Below are 20,170 nucleotides of genomic sequence, written 5' to 3'. Positions count from 1 at the left end.
ATTTATCAAAGCTGTTATTATTAAACGTTAATGTCTTTAAAATTTTTGTTTTAAACATTTTTAATATTATGCCGTTTTTATTATTAACGTTATTTACACGTACGTAATTGTATTAGTGAATTTTTAATACAGTAACCGCAACTAAATAGTGTGGTATACTGTAATTGATTTATTCCGTAAAACCGATTACCATGGTAGAATGTAATTTTATCATAAAGTTATTTTACACACGCTACCTACTAGAGGTATTGATAAAATACTGGGTTAATACGTGTAAAGTGCGCTTTTGAGATACCTGTCGAAGATAAGCTTGGAATGTCTATGTGCATACCCATATACCGTAAAATATGTAATGAATTATATTTTTCGGTAGACTTGTTTGTGGGATGAAAATTATTTTTAAAATTCGAATCACATTTAAAAATTAAATGTAACGGTTTTCTGTCAATAAATATTTCTTAACCGTCATGGACACAAAGGACTACTACATATTAAAGAGGAGGGAATCGACAACCCTGATAAGATTGTATAACTACGTGTCTAAATATATCAGAATATTAAATTTTTAGTATAAAAATATTCACTTAAAATAGCAATTTATTTTTACCATGTTTTACATAATTTGCTAAAGTTATAATGTCCACCGAGCCTTTCTAATTTTCTTCGCGTAAGTTAGGTATAAGTTTTTCCGCTTTCCCACAGCTAGTGTCACCGAGATCCATATCTCTACATTTTGTCTACGTCGAACGGTGCGAAAGTGACCCAGTGACTGGCAACCGGATATGAATTAAAAAACTCCATTTATAATATTTCAGCGGGAATTACATTTTTTTTAAATCCAACTTACCTTTGACAACAACAATTTTACATCACACGAAGTAGGCGCATTCAAAATCCTTGTTTTTTTATACAACACAAAAGGGGCTGCACATCCACTGTCAATTAACACTGGCGCAAAATAAACGTTTCGTAACACATTTGACGCACTTGAAAAAACAAAAGAAAACAAAATTCCTCTATGGTTGAGTTCTAAATTTAAATGTGAGTGCGCTGAGTATTCGCGCGTCGCCGAGTGCTCGGTCGCGACTGAGGTGGCGCGCCGGTGGTCGCCAGCGTTTCTAATTTTATCGTGCCAGTAATACGAGATAAAGCCGGTCTTTATTAAGGAACCTTTTTTATTTTATTTCATACGTAAAGGCATCGAGAGTTCTCAACTGCATGAGATTTACTAATGAGATGCTTTGTCAGTCATATAGAAGATAGCCATATATCTTCTAAACATCATTATGAAGAATATACATTAAAGTTTTATGTCGACTGAAACACATTTGAGATAGTTTATGATAGATTTATAGACATGAGAAGGAATTTTACTGCGGTAATTTTTAAATAATCGTTTTTAAATGAAACCACAAAACTGCACATTGATTACATTATTTCTTTTCCTACGCAATGCGTATTTACACAAAAATGCTATTATTTTGGGTAAGCCGGTCAATGTTCTAGCCATTGATTCAATCAAGTCAATAGAAGGTGAATTGGGGTGTGCCGTATGATTAAAGCTAGGCTGTCGACATACGGTCTTTTATAATGTCTTACCAAACAACTGACAAGTAAAATGTACTAAAGATTTTCGGTGTCAGACAAGACTGTCTTGTTTAAGTTGGAGTTTGATCGTTCACAAGAAACCTTGTCATGACAAAAGCCTCAGGTCCTAAAAAAACTTATTTATTCAATAATTTACAAAATGAAACCGCCGTGCAGCTTTATTACCTTTATATTTAATCTATAGTCTGTATAAAGGCACTTCAAGGAATTTTAAATAAACCACTAAAAATGATGATTTACAACGATATATCGGGGTAATCATGGGCAGATAGCCAATAGGGCCCTGATGGTAAGTTATCAGGCTAGGATCCAGTTCCCTCGTTATTCAGTTAACAATAAAAAATACTCGCCTACTAGAAACATAATTCTATATTAATGAATAATCTATTTGTTTATATTTTGAACGTTCTGAATCATGAATATTAATTAATATTGTAAAACTATTTGCTTGACAATGCATAATTTTCCTTGACGCAATTTTGGTACGTGTAATATAAGTATTAGTCACACGACCTTCTGGTTATAAGATAATTTAACAACATTGACTTTATAATTTTAAAATGATAGCGTTTTCGAAAATGATAACACACGGGTGTGTCATTTGTGGAATAATTTGATAAATAATATATATTTATATTTAAATGTAACTAGATCATTATGTTACTTAAAAGTTTATTGGTACAGAAAAACAAGCTTCCCATTCCGTTTTTGTAGATTCAATTAATTATCTTGAGTATTAAATTTACTACAATTTTAGTCCTACTCCAATCAAACATACAAAAAACTTATTCTAAGTTTATAACAATACCCAAAGTGGTAGACAGAGGTGAAACCAACGTACCCACTTTTCGTCTGTGTTCCCTTTCATAATGTAATAGGGACGGAGTCCATCGCCATATCAGGCCCAAATACCCAACTTCGGGTTGATACTGATTAGAAAAACCTAAACATAATTTTGTCCAATTAGAGATTCGAACCTAGGCGTTCAGACCACGCACGCAATACAACTACGAGGCTGTCTTATAAACGGTACATCTTAAATTCATGTACAGTTTGGCGAAAGTAGACCGAGTCGCAAATCACCCATCACCGCTAGACTTTTGCACCATGACGATCGCACACTAGGAATTTAGATTTCTATTAGGGAATTTAAAATAGCCTCATTAAGATATTCAAGGGAATTTATACCTTTTTTGTTAGGCGGTCGGTAAAAACTACGCCTAATCCTAAGATTCCTTTTGGCTTAAAAGTCATGGCCTTCATTTATTCACATAGTTTTATTATTTTAATAATATCGATGTCAATGAATTGACTTAATATGACACTTTATATAAAATTTAATGTCATGCACGACTTCCTGTGATGAACGATTAAAATGATATCTGTGTAATATATTGGATGATATGGAAGTTTGTGAGGATGTTTTGATATCCGTTAGAACTTAGAAGTAGGATGACATTTCGCGCACAGCTATCCAGGGTGCACTTTAAGGTTTTTATCGCGGAATAGTATGAAGACGCAAAGTTTAGGAATACAGTCTAGTTTTATGTTTGTATATTTTATAATTTTTTATAGTTTTTGATTGTAATCTGTTTTGCGTTTTAATGTAATAAATAAATAGTACAAGATGGGTTTAATTATTTCAGAGATCGATCTTCCACGCATGCGGAGATGGGAACAACACCTATAATAATAATATCAGCCCTGTATTATATACTTGCCCACTACTGAGCACGGGCCTCCTCTACTACTGAGAGGGATTAGGCCTTAGTCCACCACGCTGGCCTAGTGCGGATTGGTAGACTTCGCATACCTTCGAAATTCCTATAGAGAACCTTTCAGATGTGCAGGTTTCCTCACGATGTTTTCCTTCACCGTTAAAGCGAACGATAAATTCACAAAGAATACAAACATGATTTTTTAGAAAAGTCAGAGGTGTGTGCCCTTGGGACTTGAACCTGCGGACATTCGTCTCGGCAGCGCGTTCCACACCCAACTAGGCTATCGAACAACACCTAGTTGTAAATATATTTAAATTTATATCGTAACCTTTAAGATTTACAATTTACACGTTAATTTATATCCACAACCTTTAGATCTAGATCCATAATTACCTAGTGTCAGGTTTTCTGTCTACAGTAAAAAAACAAGTTTAATCTGCTTACCTTGTTAGCTTTTTATTGTAAACAGGCTATGCCTGTGGTTTTACTCGTATTGAAATTATAAAATAATGACACGTGTTATTACTTAAATAAAAAAATGGTTATCAATCCAGCAACCCATTTAGTTCTTTGGCAGTAATAAAATAAAAGAGCATGTAACTCTTTTATTTGGTAAAAAACTTATAGATCAATTAATAATTATATGTAAAATTAGAAAAAAAAGCGGCGATAGCCTAGTTGGGTGTGGAACGGACTTCTAAGACGAATGTCCGCAGGTTCAAATCCCAAGGGCACACACCTCTGAATTTTCTAAAAATCATGTGTGTATTCTTTGTGAATTTATCGTTCGCTTTAACGGTGAAGGAAAACATCGTGAGGAAACCAGCACATCTGAGAAGTTCTCTATAGGAATTCCGAAGGTGTGTGAAGTTTACCAATCCGCACTAGGCCAGCATGGTGGACTAAGGCCTAATCCCTCTCAGTGGTAGAGGAGGCCCGTGCTCAGCAGTGGGCAAGTATATAATACAGGGCTGATATTATTATTATTATTATGTAAAATTATAATAGTCATAAAAGGCAAATAAAGTTTTTACCGATAGATAGGTACACTAGAGTCTAGATATTTCGAATTTGTTATACATTACATAAATTTTAACCATCATAAACTATTACAATCTTTTGCCTTCCAGTAAATGCTTGACCCATTTAAACTGGCTGCTATATTTTACCACATTGATTCATCTTGCTATTGCTAGTTCATTCAAATAACTTTGATAAATCTGGTACATTTAGTTCGGGAATTATTCGAGTAGGTACCATATATTGTAAAAGCGATGAAAAATCTCAAATATTGCCTCACTACATCCAATAACGAAAGCCATCAGACGTCTGATAATATTATTGGGCAAAAGAGTACGCGGACGCAATCCAATACGATGGTCCGATCAGTTCGCACCACACTTGAATGGCCAACGATATTATACGGCGGATGCTGATGAGAGGTGGTCACGACCCTCAGAACTGAGGAGAACTACCCAAATATTCACCATCAGTTAACATGTAGTTTGCGTCTAGGAGTCCCAAGAAACCGAATGAAATAACTTACAAGGTCAAAACAACCAGTCAAAGAATAAATTAGCTATCTTTCAATGTCTTGCATGCATACGACCAAGTAATTTTCCCTCTATTTACATCAAAAAGCAGTCATCTACCTATTTACCATAATTAGGCAGCTTAGTCACATCGGTGGTCGACTTTATATCATTATGCGTACTGTAAATGGAGTGAGTAATTCTAAGGAGCTAATATTACTATTAAGTTAAATGCGATTAATTAGTTGTAATTGGCAATTATTAATTAGTGAGTAGTTGCCAAAAGTAATGTAATTAATTTCCTATTACCGGCTTGACAAGAACATGATTTGTGTAATTCTTTCCAACATGGAAGCGATGCGATATGTATAAGTGTATAATATGACAAACAATAATTAAATGTATTTATTATCTATTTTCGTCCTTTTTAATTTTATTGTTCCGTTTGTGGTTGGCAAAGACATATATTTTTTTATTTAGAGACTCGTTTTCGTGCCTAATATAATGCATTTGGACTGAGGCGTGCAACATCGGTTGTCATGGAAACTATAACGTAAACAAACCGAACTGTAAACAATACTAACCATAAAATATTATTTCCGACATGGATTTACGGTTAATGGACAAATTGCGACTATTGAAAATCGACTCAGAACTAAGACCTCAAATAAAAATGAAACCAATGAGCCGCTATTATTTCATCACGTCAACGAACCCTAATGAACAGTTCTTTGTTTTCGCCTCTACAGCCGCTTGGCTGATACGAAAAACTGGCAAAAATTTTGAGCAACCTAACGAAGAAGATGACCCTAATACCATTATTGCAGCAATAATTGATGTTTTACGGGCTAAGGACATTTCACACGACTTCTCGTCTCACAAACTTAAACAAGGCTACGGCGAGCAAGTTTGTTATATTCTAAACGCTCTAGCTGATGAAGCGATGAAGGCAGAAAATTTTGAATGGCAGAAGCCTATCGTAGATATTCCAGAACCAGAAGAATCTACTGATGACATCGATCAAGTTGAAGATGAGACAGAAATTCTCCTAGAGAAAGTTGAAGAGGAAATGGCAATTTATTCCGAGGATTCTGATGGAGAATGCAATGAGGAAGAAAAGGAACCAAATATAGCCCATAAGGTTCATGATTGGGAAGCGTGGAAGCTTGAATTGGAAAGGGTGGCACCAGCTTTGAGACTCAAAATATCAGCCGACGGCCGAGATTGGAGGGCTCGACACAACCAAATGAGATCTTACAAAGACGAGCTCTTCGAAAGATTTAAAACAACTGGATCTCAACTAAATAAACTTCACAGTGCTATAACTTCCGTAATGGATAAAATAGCAGCTCGAGAGAATATTTTAAACGATCAATTTGAGCCTTTGGTTAAAGAGTACGGAACGTTATTGGACGAATTAAGTAAGGTGACTAATGAATATGAGGAGGTAAGTGTAGGAGTGACAGAGAGGCAAGAGATGTTAAACGAAGTTACAGCTAAAGTCGAGAGTATTAAGCAGAAAACAGAGTCTAAAGGGTCGTCGATGAATGATAATTCTCCTTTATTGACTGCCAAGAAAGCTGTGGCGACGCTAAAAAAGGATATACAAGAGCTTGATTTCCAGATAATTGTTCTACTTTGGCTGTTGACGACAAAAGAGAATCCTAACAGTAATAGTCTCTTTACTAACAACGAACCTAGAATGATAAGCAATGAAGTTTTTTGAACTCTTAGTAAAAGTCTTTACCGAGTGCATATTATCATTATGGCTTTCATAGAAATGCTGTCTATAAAAATATAAGATTTTTTCATAATATAGCGGTTTCGTTACACAGACATTTTTTATTACACTTTCCTAGTTATTGTAGTGTTGCTTAGCAATTATAAATGTAGGTACAATAAAATAAAACCATGTTATGACAATGTTTTTTATTCATGTAACATGTTAGTCGTTATAAAATACTCGTATTTTAGAGCGTTAGGTACAAGTTTTAACATCACTCTCCATTTATCACTTTCTTTCATACTTATAACATTCTAGAACTTTGTAACTGCGTCTGTTTACAATTAAGAAAGCGATTATTTCGGTTAAGAGATCTCTATCTACAATCGATATCGAAATAGAATCAGCAGGAGATAAAAAAGACACTGTGGTATGGAGCAGAATTTGCAAGAGTTTACAATTTAATATTCACCTAGAACCATAGCCTCATTAATTACCGGCTAATAGGAAACAATAAGGTATGGGAACGATATATCTTATCGATAAGTCTATCTAGTGATAGACTACAAATATAACTTTAGGGTTAACGATTGTAGAAAGGTGTATTGTCTACGCCCCCTGTTTATTTATGTTTTTGTTCATAGTTTCGTCGCGAAACTATGAACAAAAACATGAACATGCGATTCGCTATATGAAGTAATATCGATAACGATTGTAGGGAGTTTATCGATGTTAGGTTTTACATTTATCATATTTGGCATGCTTTGCTGACAACGCCTGAATAAACGCCAATTACATTTTGTTTAGGAGTACATTTATAACCCAGATCAATTTTACATTATTCTTGAGATTGTATTGTATTTAATAGTTTCAATAGTCCAAATTATGCTAAATGAAAATACTCTATAAAATATATATTTCATACATAAAATAATTGTACTTATAATTAAAAACAATAGTTTAAAATACTGACGACAATTAATTCCGTTTACAATTTCTTTGGCTCCAAAAGGAACTACTAATTAGAAAAACCAGCTAAGGCAATATTTCAAAAGAAAATATTAAAATAACCTAACTATAAAACTGCTATTCAGTGAGACATTCAAATACTTAACCTAATACTAAAAAAGCAACGCTGTGTTTTGTGATAAAACATCTCATAATAGAACAATATTTTGCTATAAAGCATTTGGTATATTTAACTAGAGGTATAAAAACAAAAAAATTAAAAGAGATTCGGCTGTTTTTCACACCACCAAAGCGACAGAATGTGGCTCTATAGTTAAAAAGGCTATGCCACAGCACGACTAGTTGCGACTGCGGCGGCGTAAGCGCCTGAAGATTTATATTTTTTAAAAATGGCGCTCTCAAAATTGGCTGGCAGGTCTATCATATATTTTGCTAATAAATTGTTAAACATTATGAATTCACCAGTGGTGAAGGGTGAAATTTTCCCAAAGGGAACCCAAAACAAAATAAAAGTACTAATAATATGAATAAATACGGTCTGCAAATCGTTTAATGATAATTAGATTTTACGTAAATTACGAAAGGGAAGCCGGCATACATCGGGTTATATGGACCTTTCTGCATTTGAATTCACTATAAACGCGCGATGAGAACAAAATATTTTGTTTTGGTTGCCGCCGCGTGCGCTGCTCTGAGCTCTGAGCAGGTCGGAGTGCCAGATTTAGCAGTAGTTTTTGAATGCGTTTCGCTAAAACCACTTTAAAATATTTCACACAAAATAAATACACGTGTTTCTACACCTTCATACGGCATTTTGTTCGGATACGATTATGAATGTAAAATATATCGATACACTAATCATTGGCTATTATAAAATAATGTACTTCATTTAAAAAATGTAACGGAATGTTAAAATATTGTATTAATAACATGATTATCGATTATATAAAAATATATCTTAAACTAACGGCGCGATGCTTGTGATGAGGTAATATTAAAATATAATAAAAAAAGTTTTAATCGATTAACAATAATCGTGATTTATGTACTTATCGATTACACAAATAGAGCATTGTGCTATTAAAATTATTATAATGAAGATTTTATTATTTAGTTGCCTTGATCTGGAGTACATAGTTGAAAAATATCGATATCAACAGGAAATGTGCTCACTAATAGATTATATTTTAAAACTTAAAACTGCCGTGCTTATTTCTTCTATAATGCTTGTGCTTGCATATAGCGAAAATATGTTACCCATGGAATGTGTACATCAAACAAAAAAAGTTGTGTTTATGTGAAAATATGAAATTTATCGATAACTCGTTCTTATAATGTAGATATTGTATTCACAAAAGTGCCTATAAATTATTAAAATGTAAACTGTTATAAATAGTCATCTGGTGTTCAATGTGATGTATGTGATTTACATTTGGACAAGTATCGATATTTATATCGATTTAAAACTTATCGATTTATTTTTAACTGTGAGCTGTTTTGATGAAATTATTTCTTTCAGTATTTTTTTCACACCTGATTTGGTGGTACTTGTACGTTGGTATCTTTTGCTTGGTTTAATAACAGACTCTTGGCTTGTCCTAGATAAATTGACTCTGGCTTCGAAGGTTCGTCCAGCGACACATTGTACTTTTTCTTTAGGTCTTCCATGAACTCTTGTTTTAGGAGAGCTAGACAACTGACAAAAAAAGTTCTGAATAAATTTTAGTACTACAATTTTATTTACCTCAAAAGTCGGAGGAATTGCAATGAATAAACTTATACCCTCATTCATAGACGTTTTATTATTGTATCTCAATATCACAACGACCCTATGGCTACGCTCTGCGAAGGCTGCCATGCCGTCAGTACTGACTTGTTATCACAGCTTAACCTTAGAAAAAAATGTCTATGAATAAGGGGGTTAGTTTATTACAAGTAAAATTTTTTTCGTATCAAAAATTTGCTTTGCTCTGAAACTGGAGCCATGAAAATGACTAATGTTTCGAAAATTTTTTTATTCAGTTGAAAAGTTCATACGCTTACATGCGATAGTGCGGGTCGTTCCGGAAGGCGCTGATGTCGCGCGACGGCGCGTGCGGCGTGTGCACCACGAAGGCGCCGGGCAGCACCAGCGCGCGGAACCCGCGCCCGCGCAGCTCCACGCTGTGCGACACCTTGTTCCAACCAAAACCCGAGAAACGAGTGTCGTATTTGGGCACTGAGCGGTGGACCACTAGATACGGCTCGTAATCTGCTTGCCATTCTACCTGAAACGGAGAAAATCAAATATTAAAAAACAAACTATTTTTTTTGCTACGTAGATATAGTGCCACAAACTTATCTGGCCCGGTGGCCGAAAAAGGAACTAACAACGTCGTTTTGAAAAGTCAATCTGCCTGCCATTCGCTGACATAACAGCGACTTTCTCACCGGGCCAGATGAGTTTGTGGGACTATACCATGTATATTCGCGTGTGTAGTATACGAATATACGCTAGCATTAACGCAGTAATCTATACTATTATATAAAGCTGAAGAGTTTGTTTGTTTGTTTGAACGCGCTAATCTCAGGAACTACCGGTCCAAACTGAAAAATTCTTTTTACGTTGGATAGCCCTTTGTTCGTGGAGTGCTATAGGCTATATATCATCACGCTATACCCAATAAGAGCGGGGCAGTAATGGCTAATCTCAGGAACTACCGGTCCAAACTGAAAAATTCTTTTTACGTTGGATAGCCCTTTGTTCGTGGAGTGCTATAGGTTATATATCATCACGCTATACCCAATAGGAGCGGGGCAGTAATGGCTAATCTCAGGAACTACCGGTCCAAACTGAAAAATTCTTTTTGCGTTGGATAGCCCTTTGTTCGTGGAGTGCTATAGGCTATATATCATCACGCTATACCCAATAGGAGCGGGGCAGTAATGGCTAATCTCAGGAACTACCGGTCCAAACTGAAAAATTCTTTTTGCGTTGGATAGCCCTTTGTTTGTGGAGTGCTATAGGCTATATATCATCACGCTATATTCAATAGGAGCGGAGCAGTAATGTCTAATCTCAGGAACTACCGATTCGAACTGAAAAAATATTTTTGTGTTGAATAGTCCTTTGTTTGTGGAGTGCTCAAAGTTATATGTCATCTCGCTATGACCAATAGGAGCGGAGCAGTAATGAAACATGTTGCAAAAACGGGGAAAATTATGAGTTTTGAGACCTTCCGTTGCCTGCGCTTCGTAAACGGTTAAAGTTATGCAACAATGATGTATGACGGGAATGTTTCACTTAAAAAGTTCTAAAAATATATTATAAAACAAAGTCCCCCGCTGCATCTGTCTGCCTGAACGTGTTAAACTGAAAAACTACCCAACGTATTAAGATGAAATTTGGTATGGAGACAGTTTGAGACCCTGGGAAGAACATAGGCTCCCGGGAAACTACTACTTTTATAACGGAAAACTTTAGCCTGAAAAACTTTATAACGCGGGCGGAGCCGCGGGCAAAAGCTAGTTCTTATAGAAAGTCGAAGTGTTATTTTCATTTGCAGACGTTAAGGCAATATCTTTTATTACTATGACATAACATTAAATTTTATTATCTACTGACTTATAATCTGATACTTCATTTCCATCCATAGCAAAGTATGTGACAAAATGATAAACTAAAGAGGTACTTTTTACCTTGATCATAGAAACGTTTGTACCTGTCCTTACCTCATATGGTTTGTTGGCGGTGGCCCACTTGTCGTAGTTGGTGGGGCGGTGTCCGCGCGGCCACTCGCGCGCCCGGAAGGGCGCCACGTCGGCGGGCGAGGCGGCGAGGCGCGCCAGCAGCGCCGCCTTGCTGCGCGGCACCGACGCGCGGTACCGCTGCGTCTCGAACGCCGCCACCACCAGGCACTGCACACCCCACACATTATAAACACTCTTGAACCAACGAGCACTGCCCACCCATAACACATTATAAACACTCCTGAACCAACAAGCACTACCCACCCAACACACATTATAAACACTCCTGAACCAACAAGCACTACCCACCCAACACACATTATAAACACTCCTGAACCAACAAGCACTACCCACCCAACACACATTATAAACACTCCTGAACCAACAAGCACTACCCACCCAACACACATTATAAACACTCCTGAACCAACAAGCACTACCCACCCAACACACATTATAAACACTCCTGAACCAACAAGCACTACCCACCCAACACACATTATAAACACTCCTGAACCAACAAGCACTACCCACCCAACACACATTATAAACACTCCTGAACCAACAAGCACTACCCACCCAACACACATTATAAACACTCCTGAACCAACAAGCACTACCCACCCAACACACATTATAAACACTCCTGAACCAACAAGCACTACCCACCCAACACACATTATAAACACTCCTGAACCAACAAGCACTACCCACCCAACACACATTATAAATACCTAGTCTTGCCATAAATATTGTAATAAAGAAAAAAGAAAATTGTTAACTGCAAATAACATTTATTACTTTTACAGTGTGTCAGTTTAATACATAAATATAAAACAATTAAAAATATAAAAAGCTTATTCGAAGTGGTCTCCATTGGCTGCAATACAGTCCTTTAAACGATGAGGCCAGTTATCAATAGAAGCACGCACTCTTTCCATGGGAAAATTCTTCACTGCCAATCGTATAGATTGTTTTAGGGACTCCAAATTATCATGGCGTTTAGAGCAAGCTGTACTCTCTAAAACTGACCACAAATCATAATCCAGCGGATTAAGATCGGGACTAGACGACGGCCAGTCTTCAGCTCTGATGAAGTCCGAAACGTTCGATTCCAACCAAGACTGCGTGGACCGAGCTTTATGACCCGGCGCCGAGTCTTGCTGGAAGGACCATACTTGGTTATTGAACATGGTGATGTTAAGGGGCTTAACTACCTTCTCAAGAATGGTATCTTGATACACTTGTGCCGATGTTTTGATACCTTTTTCACAAAAATATGGCTCAGTCACTCCTTCATAGCTAACACCCCACCAAACCATCACTGAAGTCGGATAATGTCCACGTTGCACTCTGTCGACTAATTGGGAAGCTTCCTTAGAGCTTTGAGCATAAATACGGTCATTTTGTTTGTTAAAATGTTGCTCAATTGTAAAAATTTTCTCATCCGTAAACAAAATTTTTCTGTGACCTCCCTTTGCGTACCGCTTCAGTAGTTGTTTCGATTTTACCACCCTATTCTTCTTTAAATTATCAGTTAAGAAATGGCCAGTGCGTCTCTTATAGGCTGCAAGTCCTAAGTCATCTTTTAAAATACGCGACATGGTTCTAGGTGCTATCTTCATTTCCCGAGATAAAATCTTTTGCTTTCGGACAGGATTTCTTCGAATTCTTTCCCTTACTGCTTTGACCACCTTTTTCGTACGAACACTACGTGGACGGCCAGATCTTTTCTGTCACAAACAGAGGAGGTCTCATTGTACCTATTAATAGCCCGGTACACAAACATTTTACTAATACCAAGTGTATGGAGAGTTTTAAAAATTGCATTTGGCTCCATACCTACTTTGTGTAATGCTATCACAGCGATTCGGTTCTCTTTATCACCCCACACCATTTTAATATCGCAAAATATTTTACAATGTATTGGCGCCAAAATGAGAAAACACAATGAACAATCGTATAAAAATGACAGATTCGAAATTCAAATGTAATATTTTTTTATAATTAAGTGTAACAGTATTTATGGCCAGACTAAGTATTTCTGAACCAACAGGCACTGCCACCCATCACACATTATAAACATTTTTGAACTACCAGGCACTGCCCACACAAAAACTCTTTATAAACATTCCTGAATCGGCACTCGATACATAACTTGGAACAAAAACAACAAAACATCTCAGAAACGTATAACTGTACGTAACGTATAAATGTATTTTAAAAAAAGACCAATCAGAACAATTTATTTTGACATGCTTACAAATGAGTTATTTTGATTAGTTCATTCTCGGATTCGGATTGAAGATTGAGATTGGGATCGTTTATTGTAATCGGCTGATTTTAATGAAAAAAAAAAAGGATGAAATTGACAAAAGTGTAAGCCCGTTTACCAATAAATTAATCTACATGGAATGAATATATAAAGTATTTTATCCTGGTAATTCGCTCCTATGAATAATACTAGAAATTTTTAAATACATGGCGCTGGAGTCCTCCTATTTCAGTAACTTTTTTAACGGGGAAGATTTTTCACGCCGGCGAAATAGCAAGCAATATCTACTTTATTTTATTTTACAAAAAAAAAATACAAGTATCGATACCTACTTACAATACATATCATCTTGAGAACAATAAAACACTCACCTGTTTTTGTGGGTAAGGGTTGATGACCTTAATGGCGGACCGTAAGTGTTCGTACAGACCTGCCATAGGTACAAAATCTACGTCCATTAGAAAAACGTACGGCGTGTTCACATTCTCTAACGCCACGTTACGGAGGTAGTTCACTGGGTAGTGTACCTGAAATTATATGATTCTATATTTAAAATTATGAAACCATGATCGAAAGTTATAGAATCGATTTTAATATCTGTAACATCGATTTAATTAATCGATTAGTGTTTTTAGTGAGTTTAACTATTTATTACGTTTTTAAAGTTAATCTACACTGTTTATTGAGGTTTCAAGATCACTCAGTTGTTTCAATACGATATTGTAATCAATAAAAATTGATTACATAATCTATTGGAGAGATAAATTGTCAATCGATTTTTATTAAATATTCTAGGTGTATAGATTTGTATATATCGATATGTATTTAATTATACTATAATACTTACGGAATCATGTTTGAAGACAAGATGGTAGGCAACATTTTTCCTCGCGCTCAGCGTGTCCGACCAGTCTCTAATGAAAGTCTCTAATTTACTCACTTCACAATCGGATAAATATATGGCAGCACTCATTGGACCTAAAAATTATACTTAACATATTAAATCAAATAAATAAATACTGTAGATGCTGTTCTATGAAAGAAGCTTAGAGAATAATGAAATATCAATTTCATCGATTCTTAAAAAATCGATTATTAGAATATTAGTGTTATTTACCTTCCCAATGTTTAACAAGTCTCTCCAAAAACTGAAGACGATCCATAGACAATTGTAAAACTAGCGTGACGTCGAAATCGTCTATGTCCGTATAACTATAGTCCATGTAGTACAAATGTGTGCGTAACTTCACACGCTGAGCCGCGCGGAAACTTAGACATAAGTCTGAATGATTCATCTGAAAATTATTACAGTATTTCACAAATTGACTAACCGACATAAACCGATCCCAATCACTTTTTCGATATATCTAAAAAATTACCAATCAGAAGTTTTATGACATGCTTACAAATGAGTTGTTTTGATTGGTCCTCGGAATCGGATTGAAGATTGAGATTGGGATCGTTTATTGAAAACGGCTGTAAGTCAAGCTTTCCGCATATAATGTTATAATTTTGAACTGCTAAAACTTTTACATCGTGTTACTTCTTTATTCGGAACTTTGGCGACGGATATCCGATTTGATTTCAATGATCCGATGTTTCGATAGGATTATAATTATATAAAGTGTACTGGTGTTCCACAACGTAAAATGTCAAGTATTAACATAATAATGTTAAAGGTCCAGGATTAGCAAATAGTTTTTTTTTAACGAATAATATACTTAGTTTTTTTACATAATTTTATTTTGAGGCAACGTTTTGAAAACTGTCGTAATTATACAGAATAGCCCTGAAACTAGCTTTAAAAATTTTGATAAACACTTTGAGTCATATTTGGGTTAATAATAACAATGGAAACCTTGTAAAGACAGTTTACACACCTTATAAATGACAACTTCTGTTTGGGAACATCTATGCAATTTCTCCCTTAATAGATTGCCGTCAAAGTTCACATAGGCTTGGTGAATGTTTCTAAAATAATCTGCGTCACGCGTCCTTATGTTGTATTTGGATGGAGAGTTCCAATGCAGTATCTGAAACATTAAAATGTCTACACAAAAATACAAAATAGCTTATTGTAAAACGGCATACAATTTTAGATAATGATGTCATGCCTGATTAGTAGTCTATCAATACTATTAATCAGGTGAATTATAGTGTATCAATTACTACTGTTTATGGGCATTCGTATCGCTTACCATCAGGCGAACGTCACCCGTATCATTCAAATGGCATAAAAAATTCACATAAAAAACACTTGTGTAAAATCTTTGTAGTAGAAGCTATATAGTCACACTTAATGCGAAAGTCATTTCTACCAGTCGATCATAGGATTGCACAGCGAAATTTACAGTAAGCTGGCGGTAACACAATAATATTCACATACCTTTACATTATTCTTATCTTCACCATAACAGTTCTTCGCTAAAGTTTTAGTGGACATCTGTACATTGTACTGACAGCTTATATTGTAAACCAAACGTGGATTTTTCTTTATTATCGCATTTATTATGTCCTGATCAGCCAGTGTGGTTTGTTTCAGTCTATCTATATTCTCGTAGACAGCATCATGCCAGAGGGTCGTCCAGTCATTGTTATTTCTTATTTTATTGAGGTCTAACAACATTACTCCAGTGTTATACCCTCTGCCGAGTGCTGGCCAGCGTTTCGCGGTATCGTAGTACCAATTACTTTCGTTCTCCACTAAACCTAAGACCTGGAATAAAATATTTAAAAGGTATCACATTCTAGATAGAAAATAAAAATTCGAAATTTAAAATAGTCTAAGTATAGTCATAGAAAAAATATATAGAAACATTCATAATTTTTTAAAGAATAAGGTGCATGTAATTATCGGATGTTTTTTTAAAATTTACAAACACATTCACGCCTTTTATCCACGAGGGGTTAGGTAGTGCGCAACAGGTGCACTCATTTTCTATCGTGTGTATTCCATCACATGATGTGATCGGCGCGAGCTTATCGCCATATCGGACACAATCTCCAAACTCCGGGCTAATATTGAATAGAAAAATCCAATATAATTTTGCTCGACCCGGAAATCGAACCCGAGACCTCAGCACTGTAGTCGTACTCTAATACAACTACGCCACCGAGGCTTTTAGTATTTAAGGCAGTCATTTACTTTTAATAAAAAAATATATGTACATCTAAAACCCACCTGATCATCGCTCATGTTTCTAAACATCCCCCACAATTCTGCGACGTCACTCAAAAACGTCAAGTCAGAGTCCAAAACTATGACTTGGGTCAGTGTGTATGGCAGTATGTCAGGAAACAATAATTTCACTAAAGCATATACACCAGAATAATGACTGTTCGGTATCCATCTCACTTGCGACAGGCGATTTTGAGCATTATAGCATGTGTACTTAACTGTAATGCAAGCAAAGATTACATTATATCTTTGTTTATAATTATAAAACATTATATCATGTTGATAGTATTAGAAGATTTAATCTTTAGTAATATTTGAAGATCTAATAATATTTTATTAAAAAGTTATAAATAGGACTGTAGTAAAATACAGTTATTAATCATTGGTTATAACAACATAAAGGTGAGGTTCTAGTAGATACATGTTTGATAAAAGAGTATTGTTTATAACAACTAACTTATATAGCACTGAGTTTAAGGTGGTTCATAAAATGTTGTTATAACTAGTTTTCACTGTATCTATGTTTTGAATTAAAAAAAAAAAAGCCACAGCATATCATAAATTAAATTTTGTATTAAAACAATAATTTAACATAAATGTAAGGACATAGCAGCACATTTTTTTTAAGATGACCTGTTGTACTCCAAATAACTTTAGGAATTCTACAGCAAATAATTTTTATTTAAAAACCAAATAGATTTTTGTTTATTGCTATATAAAACAAGACGAGTTTGTCGTTTGCCTGATGGTAAGCAATATGACCACCCATAAACAGTAGAAACACCATTCAACACCTTGAATTACAAAGTATTGTTTGGTATTCCACTACGCCCGCCATCCTTACATATGGGATATCTTATGTCCAGTAGTTACACTGGCTACAATGATTAAACATCTACAAGTTCCACTCACCATCTGGCAAGTCCCAAGTGTCAAACAACTTTGTAATTGTATGTTGCGATCCCACATCCACTATCATATGGAAGTGAAGAGGGTTTTGACGATGATGGAGCATGGACTTCAGCATGGGAGTGATCAGGCGAGTGCATTTACCCATGCACACAAGTGCTATGTGTATTGTTTCACATAGTGTGCCTATTGTGTCTGGTATCTAGAATTGTATCATAGTAAGTTATTATTCTAGTTTGGTAATAGTAAATTAAATTATAGCATGTCTGGAGATTCAAAATATTGTATAAATATCTTTAAATATATTTATATGATATAAGTAGGTAAAAAAACTCAGATTGAAAGTAGTGCTAGCTTTATGTATAAATAAAGTAGAAAATGGAACAAACATAACACATCTTTGAATCTTTAAATTTGGAAGCACAGTATTATATCACAATCTAGAAAATATGTCCTTAAATATGGAGTTTTCACCCTTCTATTTTTAAAACACACATGTGTGTGACACAAATAGTGCTGAACACACACTGAGATATAAGTTTTGTGGTTGAACAGGAAGGGTTACAAATTTTATTAACATTACATTAGCAAGATTTTTTGACTATATGAATGGGAAAGTTTATAATATTATACAAAATATATACCATGATCAGTATAATTTAATTATCCTGGAAAATCACAAAATTCGAGCCACAAGGAACACTTCCATAATAAAATAGTAAATATTTGTATACTCACAACAGGAACTTCGTAAGTTGTCACGGAATCAACAGTCATTTGTCTCATAGCACTTTGAGACAACCGCAACTGCGTTTTGAATACTTTATTCTGTGTTTCCAGAACACTTATACGTGATATTAACCACCAATAGTATGCCACTGATATTGCTATCCATATCCCGAAAGGAACGCCTAGCCAGGGTCGAAGAAATAAACAGGACAGCACATTTCTAGATCTCAAATTCATTTTCATTCTTTGTACATGGTTTAAAATATTATTGAAACTACAATTCCATGGTTATCCTATTTAATTAACTAGTTTGTTGACCTTGTCTAAAATTAAAGAGAAATTGATAAGTAGGAAGTGCGAGTAATTTTTAATTAAAGTTCTAATTGATTCAAACTTTTTACTCACCAACCTTTAACTTTGATGCCGCATGTTTTCTATTTGCTTTGCGAGCGTTATATATTTGCATTTACTAAACTAATCTGTTATTTACATTATTTTTTTATGTATTGTGTCTACTCGAAATTTAATAAACACCTCCTACAAAGCCTAACAAAGTGACAACTGACAACTGACAAGTGTCAATTTTTTTTTTTTTTATAATTCGTCCTTAGAGGACAGGCTATAGTCTTACGACCATACTGCCTATGACAAATGTCAACCTTGAAATATTTGTCGATATGTCAAATCGCTTAGCATATAGAGATGTTAATATATCGATATATAGTATCGAGAAATTACGTACGGTTTCCACATACAAATTTTTATAAAGAAAACTATAACATATTTTTATGTTTGCAAATTTACTTAAGGTGGTAGCTCAAGGTCCATTTTCATACATTTTGTAAAATAATTAATAATCATGGATATTTCTGCCTTTAAAATTTCGTCATATTAAATTTTAAAGGCCGAAATATCCATGATTATTAATTATTTTTACATTTTTCTTTCAACTGCGAGAACTAATCACTAACTAGACGTGAATTTAAATTCTTTACTTGCCAATACTTGTTTAGTTACCCAGATTAAAGCCGAAACAAAATGTATGAAAATGGACCTTGAGCTACCACCTTAAGTAATTAGTTGATAATACATCAACTTCGTACGCTTTCAGCTGGTCCAGTCAAGTATTATTGATTTGACATTGACGTGTGTTAAAGAGCGATTCCATTCCGTCTAGTGGGGCATATCCGTCTTTACGCAATAACAGACGTTCTTATCGAAGGATTGCTTTGATAGCCCTCTCTGACTATATTTTCATAATATTATTTTTAAACGGATTCTCGCATTAACTTGCTACCTACAACAGATTTAAACAATATCAACTTAAAAATGTTTAGAAAAAAAGAACCTCCTGGATTATTAAGTACTTGGTAGTACTTACATAATATGATATTGGTGGCATAAAAGAAGTTTCTTATAATAAGATAAGGTCTCCTTGTACCACAACATAAGAACTCATTATAAAGTAGGTACAATTACATAATTTTTAGAGACTTACGCCCGAAATTAATAACCAATCCTAATCCAATGTATGCCATCTAAGATTGATAATTCATTCGTTTTTATGGATAAAGCATGCCAATAACCAATCCATAGATTCAGTAAGCTATCTCTAACAATAATCGATCTTTGAGAGGACGGATTACAGATCATAGATTACCCTCTGTTTGAAAATGACAGTTTACGCTTGCCAATACTCTATCTACCCGTTTTGACATTTGATTTGATTGTTGTAAACAATCGAATTTTCCAATCGGACCAATTCCTCAGTTTACTCCATATGTTTTGAATATCGCT

At 34.9% G+C, this 20,170-nt stretch overlaps 3 protein-coding genes across 5 annotated transcripts in view; 1 reads left to right on the top strand and 2 right to left on the bottom strand.

Moving 5' to 3' along the window:
* LOC115449670 (myosin light chain kinase, smooth muscle) overlaps positions 1-1,125 on the bottom strand; it is a 41,380-nt gene extending 40,255 nt beyond the window's left edge. Inside the window, exon 1 of one of the 2 annotated variants that reach the window (XM_030177547.2) lies at positions 848-1,125. The gene's annotated coding sequence lies outside the window, so the exon portion shown is untranslated. The remainder of the gene's footprint in view (positions 1-847) is intronic. The other variant, XM_037447709.1, reaches the window with a different exon arrangement.
* Positions 1,126-5,103: 3,978 nt separating this feature from the next.
* LOC115449685 (intraflagellar transport protein 57 homolog) lies at positions 5,104-6,782 on the top strand. Its single transcript, XM_030177559.2, has one exon. It carries the CDS (start codon positions 5,466-5,468, stop codon positions 6,585-6,587), a length of 1,122 nt encoding a protein of 373 aa, XP_030033419.2. The 5' UTR covers positions 5,104-5,465; the 3' UTR covers positions 6,588-6,782.
* LOC115449682 (LARGE xylosyl- and glucuronyltransferase 2-like) lies at positions 6,774-18,940 on the bottom strand. 2 transcript variants are annotated; one of them, XM_037447679.1, is made up of 12 exons: positions 18,779-18,940; positions 18,383-18,696; positions 17,648-17,846; positions 16,739-16,953; positions 15,944-16,273; positions 15,438-15,590; positions 14,675-14,852; positions 14,405-14,535; positions 13,929-14,084; positions 11,265-11,450; positions 9,597-9,820; positions 6,774-9,249 (listed from the first exon to the last, which is right to left on the bottom strand). In XM_037447679.1, exons 2-12 carry the CDS (start codon positions 18,614-18,616, stop codon positions 9,081-9,083), a joined length of 2,175 nt encoding a protein of 724 aa, XP_037303576.1. In that variant the 5' UTR covers positions 18,617-18,696; positions 18,779-18,940; the 3' UTR covers positions 6,774-9,080. The 2 variants fall into 2 exon arrangements, with proteins under 2 accessions (XP_037303576.1, XP_037303577.1); XM_037447680.1 differs by having other exon boundaries at positions 18,783-18,940.
* Between the last annotated feature and the right edge of the window lie 1,230 nt (positions 18,941-20,170).

The sequence above is a fragment of the Manduca sexta genome, chromosome 7 (assembly GCF_014839805.1).
Source record: "Manduca sexta isolate Smith_Timp_Sample1 chromosome 7, JHU_Msex_v1.0, whole genome shotgun sequence".
Taxonomy (NCBI): Eukaryota; Metazoa; Arthropoda; class Insecta; order Lepidoptera; family Sphingidae; genus Manduca; species Manduca sexta.
The sequence above is the reverse complement of the archived record's forward strand: the minus strand, read 5'-3'. Positions and strand labels throughout refer to the sequence as shown.